Source organism: Zingiber officinale, chromosome 7B (genome assembly GCF_018446385.1).
Source record: "Zingiber officinale cultivar Zhangliang chromosome 7B, Zo_v1.1, whole genome shotgun sequence".
NCBI lineage: Eukaryota > Viridiplantae > Streptophyta > Magnoliopsida > Zingiberales > Zingiberaceae > Zingiber > Zingiber officinale.
This window is the reverse complement of record NC_055999.1, coordinates 105,285,452-105,293,727: the sequence shown is the minus strand read 5'-3', so window position 1 is coordinate 105,293,727 and position 8,276 is coordinate 105,285,452. Positions and strand designations below refer to the sequence as shown.

Here is an 8,276-nt window from a genome sequence, read left to right as displayed (position 1 = left end):
GCCACTTCTCGAGGCCAAGTGTTTCGGAGCGAAAGACATCTAGTACATCTTACAAGAAGTTCACCAAGACTCCTATGGTAATCATCCGGGCGGTCATTCGTTGGCGAGAAAAATCCTACTAGCAGGTACTTTTAGCCTACCTTACAGGCAGATGTCGCTCGAACAGTGTTCATCTACCTCTCTTGTCAAAAGTACTAGAACATATCGCATTAGTCGACTAAAGAACTTAAGGCATCTATCGTGTTATGTCCGTTCGACCAGTGGAGCATGAACATTGTATGACCTTTTCCCATGGCGACCAACCAAAGAAGATTTCTGCTTGTGGCAGTGGACTATTTTTCCAAATGGATAGAAGTCGAACCGTTCGCTAAGATAACCAAGCAGATGATTATCAAGTTTTTGTAGTAAAATATCATATGCCAGTTCGGTGTCCCTCATAAACTAGTCTCTGACAATAGAAGATAGTTTCAGGGACGGAGGGTCAAAGAGTGGTGTGCCAGCTGTGATATTACATAGGCATTCACTTTAATGGCTTACCCCCAAAATAATGATCAGACGGAAGTCATCAATAAAAAAATTCTCAGAGGGCTTAGGGCTCGGCTAGATTATATGAGAGGAAGCTAGGTGGACGAGCTACCGAGTGTTCTATGGTCTTATCACACGACACCTCGAGAAGCCACTGACATTACGTCATTCCACTTGATGTACGGAGGAGAAGCAGTAGTGCTAGTCGAGATTAACGTAGAGTTCGATTGACGACAGCTATACGACGAAGACAATCTTGATCGACGACTTATGGAGTTAGATGTAATAGACAAAGTAAGATATACAGCTATCATCCGACTGATGACATATCTACAGAGAATGAAGTAAAATTACAACATGTGAGTTATTCCCAGATCATTCCAGGCCAGTGATTTTCTCTAGAGAAGAGTGAAGTCTATTGGCGACGTGACCAAGATGAAAGCGCCGTTGGAGGGGGGTGAATAACTTCTTACAATTGTTAGTCGTAGCGGAAACAAAAATACTAACAAACAAAAGGAAAGAAAGCAATAAATAAGAAAGCAAACCAATACACGTTCGTTTAACGTGGTTTAGAGATTAGGGCTCCTACTCCATGACATGTTTGTAAGGTCGACGAAACTTCAATCCATCGGTGGATCAATCTCCAATAAACTCCTGCTAACTCGTGTAGCTCCTTGCAGGTGGAAAAATCTCATTATAACTTGTATAATATCACATTAGATCACTTGAGCATTTGAGAACTATAATTAAAGTTAACCACTATTAATTTTCTATTTTCAATTTGGTAAAAAATATAAGAAGTTTAGGGCAATTTACATTAGGCTCTTATTGGTAGGCTAGGCTAGGCTTTGTTCTGATTGTCCAACTAACTAAAGGATGATATATTTATTATAATGACACATGTCTATTGGAAAAAAATTTCTCCTCATCTCTCAGTTAATTTGACGGTTAATTATAAATTACGATTTTATGATTTATTTCTTTTTACACAAACGGAGAATGAATTGTGAAAAGTGTTTTGATATGAACTTAATTATTTTTTACTATAAATACGACACGTGATTATTTAATTTTAATAAATAAATATACGAGTGTCAACGGTTCCGTAGTATAATTCGATATAAAATCAAATTCGCGGCTTAAATATTAAGCCGCTTGCGGGGCTATCGCGACAAGTAAAAGGCAGGTTCTCTTCTCGGTTACGAAATGGCCGTCCCACCAGTCCGTTTGGCATCCTACCGCGGCCCCGCAACTCCGCAAGGACAACGCGCTCGCCATTATTACTGCAGCGAGTCGACCAATTCCTAGCCTGTAGTCAAAGACGTGCTGATGCCTCGCGCCATTTGAACGCGTCCTCAGAATTGCCATCAAGTTCTTTTGAAGGGTACGGCCGTACCCGTCCTCTCGTCCTTATCTGTATCGGTGAAGCGAAGCTGAGGCGATACGCCGGTACCTGGAAAACCGATCATGTCGACGCTGGCCGTTCCCCCCTTCCTCACTAACCCTCGCCAAGACGCCATCGATCTTTACAAAGCCTTCAAAGGTAATCCCATCAAATTTTCCCGTTTCTCCTCGATTTGATATTCTCGAGAGCCATTTGTTTGGGGGATGCGCGCTACTATTTATTTATTTATTTTTTGTCTCTGCTTAGCTTCAAATTTTTGGTACTGAATGTTCGGTTCGGTTTATCGGTCATCTGGTTTGCTTTTGGGTGATTCGTGCTTATGATCTGCCTATATTTTGTGGATCTGGTACAATTTTGGAACCTTGCATCATTCATTTCACCAAATGTCCAACACTGTGCAAAACCCCTCAATTCTTTCAAGAGTATAAGGCGGAATAATGTATAATGAAATTATAGTTTAATAATGCTCTTTCTGGATAACTTTCTCCTTTTAAAATTTCATTATAAAATTGTTAAGTTGCAAAATGAATTCGTTTTCTTTTCTTTTTCTGTGATCTTAGAGGGTTTTAATTATTATTTTTTGTATATCCCTCTCTGCTTCGTCATATGTATTTTTGTTAGTTATACATTAATAAGCAGGTGGCTGCTATTTTGATGATTTAGAACTGCTTTATCCCTTGGATACAATGGGAAATTCTGGGGATTACATTTTTTGGTTTGTTACGGTTAGCTACTTTTTTTTCCTTTCTTTTTCTTTTTGATTTTTGAATTGTAGGTCAATAGATTACATTCTACTAAATTATTTTCCTTGTTGTGATCCTTATTTTAAGTGCTTACTTTTTTTTTTTTTTTTTTGTGTGTGTGTACCGAATGTTCCAACATACTTCTGAATGGACTAGCCCAAGCATTTATGACTTTGGTTTTGCCAGACAATTTTACACAATATACTTATTTGATCATACAGGATTTGGTTGTGATAGTGCTGCTGTTATAAATATTGTTGCTCATCGTGATGCAACACAGCGTGCGCTTATTCAACAGGAGTACAAAGCCATGTATTCTGCTGAGCTTACCAACAGGCTATCATCAGAACTCAGTGGGAACCTTAAGGCACGAGACAATATTTTTATTAAACATATATTTCATGAATTGTGAGAAAATTCAAAAATGATAATTGTTATTTTTAGAGTTGTTAATCTTGGGATTTTAAAATAGATTGAGGCTTCATCTTTCTTGAACCTTCATCATTGGTGGTTTCTATTTCTGTTTATGTAACACACCATGTACTCTGACAATCACCAACATGGATGCGTTGTTTGTTTTGACTGACATCCTATATTATTGGCCTCACGATTTGATCCCATAGTGGAATCTGATACCAAGATGGGGAGCTTCTTAAGAGATCACGCATTCTGAAATTGCTCCATAGAGAACCAAGCCAATTTAACCAAAATATGTTTCATTAAGAGTAAATATTTAATTCAAGTTAAGTGACCCTTATGGGCTTGTTACACTTTCTCCGCATTAGTATGTGTTTCAATTCATTTGTCTCCATCCTAGAACTCTACTAAGAGCCACACCTTGCCTTAGCTACTTATGTCTTTATTACACTTCTCCTGCTTTGATGTGTGTTTTGATTCCATTCATGTCACATCCTAGAAGTCTACTTGGAGCACACCTTGTCTGAGCTCCTTGCCATGATGATCACTCCCACACCCTTCGACCGTCATTACAGCTTATATTACCTTTTAATTGCCTATCAATCCAATCCCATATGCAATATCATCTTATTATACAATATTTGTAATTTCAGGCATCTACTCTATACTCTCTCATCTATCGTATTGATTCAGGTCGCTATTTCTGTCTACTCTGTAACTATAAATAACCTACTCCAGATTTATGCCCTATTTGCATATTCTCCATGTCTGCTTGTATTCGCTTTCAAATTATTCCCGAGATGCTAGAATAATTGCACCCACATAAACATAAAATTTTGTGATGGCCAAAAACAATGTTGAAACTGTTCTCACACTTGAAAAATAGGCTTTATCTTATAAATCTCTTAATTGTCTCTCTACGTGGGTTAGGTTGGCAACTACTACGAGGCCTTAGTTTTATTTTGTCCTGTGGTGAAATGAAATTACTCAATGTAGATATGATTTGACATATATCATAATAGCTTGTCTTATTTTACCTCACATTATAGCTATGATTAATAACTTCCATTCCAGAAAGCAATGCTGCTGTGGATTCTTGATCCAGCTGGTAGGGATGCGACTGTTCTGAGGGAAGCGCTCTGTGGGGTTATTGATTTATATGCAGCTACTGAAATAATATGTTCTCGTACACCCTCACAAATACAGACGATCAAACAGATATACCATGCCAAATTTGGTGTTCATCTAGAACACGATATTCATTATCAAGCCTCTGGTGATCACCAAAAGGTCTTTCATGATTAAGTTTTCCTTTTCATTTGCACATTGTATCCTGTTTTTGCTATTTTCTTTTTTGCCTTCTGGGTATATCCAATTTATTTTATGTTGCGATGTGTGAAAAATATTTTCTATTTAATTAAATTTGAGCATTAGTTTCCAGTGGGTTATTCATAGTGTTCTGTATGTTTTATGTGGTGCCATAGACAATGAAGAATAAAGCGCTGATAAATGTTCCAAGAATGGAAAGTTTGCTTGACTAATTTTTGAAGCACCTAGTGTTCAAACAAAGAACAAATCCAGTTGCAGTTTTTAAAATTTACTTATTTGGTGTTCTGCCATGGTATGGAATTTTCTCTACACCTCACTATATCTTTCAAATCTGTTTGAAAGAATCAGGCCTTGATAATTTTCCTTTTGAAAAGAACAAATCATTTTGTTGGGAAGAGTGATGATACATTCACTGTATTAATGGGCTGCTTCTCATGAAAAATTGAACAATGTTAGCTATGTTAGCTCTCCTAGTTCCATCTGCAAACTCAGATGATTTAGATGATATAATATGATCTTAAAATGTTTTCTTTAGCTGTTTGATTGTAATTTGAAATTGCAACTATATACTTTAACCATCATGTAATTGAAGATTTTGTTCTGCCTGTAGCTACTGCTGGCATATATTGGAACAGGACGTTATGAAGGATATGAGGTTGATCCACATAAGGTATCAAAAGATGCAAAAGATCTATTCAAAGCTGGCGAGAGAAGGTTGGGAACAGATGAAAAGACCTTCATCCACATTTTTAGTGAACGCAGCAGGGCACAGTTGGCAGCTGTTGCTTCTTACTATGATCATACTTATGGGAACAAGCTGGAGAAGGTTATTATTTATTACTTAATTAATTTATTTTTTCTTGGAGCCTGCCTTTCTTTGTTAATGTTCTTCATATCGGGCTATTAAGAAGACTTTTCTTAAATGTAGGCTGTGAAGGGTGAAACATCTGGGCTTTTTGAATTTGCTCTTCTGACAATTCTTAGGTGTGCAGAGAATCCTGCCAAGTATTTTGCCAAGGTATATATTTGCTCAATTTAGTTCCGTAAAGTATGCCATTTGTAAGATCAACCTCATTGTTTGTGAATTGTGCGATTATAATTTAGTGTTCATTTATTGATCGGACATAAATTTAGTTAACTGTTTAAAAGTTTGCTTTTCAGCTTAATTCTTGTAGATTTAGATTATTTGAAAATGCACATCTAAACCATAGATGATAAGGGATTTGTACTTTTTATGTGGCATCAACCTTGATTCTACTTCCGGTCATTAAGGCTCAGGAGAAAGAGGATTCATATACAGTAGCTATTTGGTCTTGGTGGATACATTGAATTTAAGTTTCTTTTTGATTTAGGAGCTAGTGTATTTTGATGATTTAAATTAGCCACATAGAAAGGCTATTTGAGCTGATTAGTAAAGTTTAAAGTAATTCTAGAAATAAATCTTTAATATGCTTGGTTTATCAAAATAATTATTCCATTTGTAATAAATATTGGTTATAGGATGAACCTAGAAGATGAATTTTGAAAAAATTATTTTTCTTAATATTTTTTACTTATTCCTTTATTAACACTATAATTATGAATAATATGTTGAAATTGTTATGAATCAAATAAATAGATACCAAGGTAGCACTGGGATAATTTTCATATAGAGAATTATGAAAAATGGGTCGAGGTATTGCTCGTTGAGGTGATGTGCAGGCCCAACTTAACATGAATTTTCATGGCCAATGCCAAGTAGGACTCTGGCACAGGAATTGCCTAGCCAGGTCGAACCATTTTTTATATAAAAAAATAAAAAATTAGAATTTTAAAAAAATAATTTAGAAAATATTGCAAAGATAAAGAAATTAGGAAAACATTAAAATAGGGAAATTTAAAAATAAGGAAAAAAATGGATAAAAGAAACTCTAAATTTTATTAATTAAATGTTTAGAATATTGCAGTTACATCCTTTAACTTTAACACAATAAAAATAATGTCATATAATTTGAATATTACTTAAGTACATATATTAAATCTTAAGATTAAAATTTTAGAGGAAAAAATATTATGTTTCTAATCCAAACTTGATGCTTTGGCCTTTCACTTGGGATGCCCCAGTACCTTCAAAGTTCGAATGGATTAGAATCAATTTTGTTCTACCTTATACTTAGCAACTGGAACGGTAAAGATGAGGGTGATGTTGGTGGTGCTTGGGTTGGTGCTGCATTACTTAGACAAACTTGTCGGATCTAAGTCTAGTGTTGGGATTCCGCCTTAATGTAGTTGACACTCCTTTACATTTAGCTAATCCTTCTAGCATGTACACATCTTCAATGATCCCTCTTTTAAGCAACTCTCCTCGTCCAATACCATGTCCAATACCATGTTACCTGCGCTAAAGCAAGACTTGCACGCTAATGTAAACATGAGAATCAATAGTTCATCATAAGCAATGGCTGCTAAAATAGGATACACATGTTTTTTCCACATCCAATACACTCGACTCATCATATTTTTTTTTAAATTATCAGTAGAACATAGTTAAAAAATTAAGTTTATTTACTTTACTATTAAGTTCATCATCTAAGACTATTTGATCGTCTCAAATGACACTAATAAAACTAAAGCTCATATGGGTACATTCCATTTAATGTTGTACTCTTAGTTTATAATAATTTTATTGTTAATTTTCTAATTCTAAATTTTTATAATATACAGTTATAAAATTATAAAAATTTACATATCTAATCTTAAGAGTCTAAAATACTAGCTATATAAACCATGTGATTGGGTTCAATAGAGAAGTAAAAAACCTCTTAGTCCTCCTGAATTTCCTCTTTTAGTTTCAATAGAGAAGTTGAAAAAATCCCACTTTTATTACTTACCGGGTACTAAAAAATTCTCCTCAAGAAGAAAAGCTCTTCATTTTGTCTTTTGGTATTCAACACTCTTTGGACATGCCTCATGGTGTCTCTTAGGCTCTAGAACACTACTTTGTTAGGGAGAAATTTGCAGCCATAGTCCGTGCAAAATCACCCTGAACCATAAAAAAAACTATTTTAATTGGCACCTGGCCAGAAACTATTAGGTCCAAGATGTCGATGAACCTAGGACTTTCTTTCTTTTTTGGTTTCTTATAACAGTATGAACCATTAGAACAAAAATAATTTAATGTTTGTTTAAAACCAGGTTCATCATCTTTTGACGATGCTAGTAATTAGAATTTCTATGCTCAGTTTTGTTGAGTAGAACTTATTTTGATTTAATGATATAACAACCAAATGAAGTTCGATGAATCACCAATCTTTGGTATTTGACATAATGATATACCTGTTTACTGAATGATGACGCTGATCTACAATTGGTGTTTTCCAGGTGCTTCGAAAGGCAATGAAAGGTTTAGGTACCAATGACTCAGCACTCGTGCGGGTTGTAGTTACCAGGACCGAAATTGACATGCAATACATAAAGGTCGAGTACCATAAAAAATACAAGAAACACCTTCACGATGCCATTCATTCAGAGACATCAGGTCATTACCGTACCTTTCTCCTTTCACTCGTAGGTTCCCACGCCTAGATAATTTGTCATAGACTTGCATAATGTGTGATAGTTATTTGGTCTTCAAGTTGGCACATTTGAAATTGTGTTGGGGTTGGGTCAGTCCTGAAACATGATTGGTTATTTAAGAGTGCAGACAAATATTGTTTCGATCTAGATGTCTATGATGTACATATTTTGTCTTTGCCTCAGTAGAAACTTGTGGTGATTTGGAATGTAACCCGTAAATCTGTTATGTATCAATGCTGTATTCTTATGCTTCACTCTTTTGAAATCAATTGTTTAGTGCTCGTCTTGTATTGGATTTGTTA

At 35.3% G+C, this 8,276-nt stretch overlaps 1 protein-coding gene across 1 annotated transcript; it reads left to right on the top strand.

The window, feature by feature from the left end:
* The first annotated feature begins 1,761 nt into the window (after positions 1 to 1,761).
* On the top strand, positions 1,762 to 8,264 carry LOC122006701 (annexin D5-like). The gene is made up of 6 exons (XM_042562296.1): positions 1,762 to 2,068; positions 2,895 to 3,040; positions 4,165 to 4,380; positions 5,030 to 5,245; positions 5,348 to 5,437; positions 7,780 to 8,264. Exons 1-6 carry the CDS (start codon positions 1,993 to 1,995, stop codon positions 7,981 to 7,983), a joined length of 948 nt encoding a protein of 315 aa, XP_042418230.1. The 5' UTR covers positions 1,762 to 1,992; the 3' UTR covers positions 7,984 to 8,264.
* Positions 8,265 to 8,276: the final 12 nt, after the last annotated feature.

What these genes read in the sequence shown, in the direction of transcription:
- LOC122006701 (XM_042562296.1), top strand. Translation starts at nt 1,993, where the DNA reads ATGTCGACGCTGGCCGTTCCCCCCTTCCTCACTAACCCTCGCCAAGAC. An exon ending in TCTTTACAAAGCCTTCAAAG is followed by an intron (nt 2,069 to 2,894) that starts GTAATCCCATCA and finishes TTGATCATACAG; the next exon opens with GATTTGGTTGTGATAGTGCT. An exon ending in AACTCAGTGGGAACCTTAAG is followed by an intron (nt 3,041 to 4,164) that starts GCACGAGACAAT and finishes CTTCCATTCCAG; the next exon opens with AAAGCAATGCTGCTGTGGAT.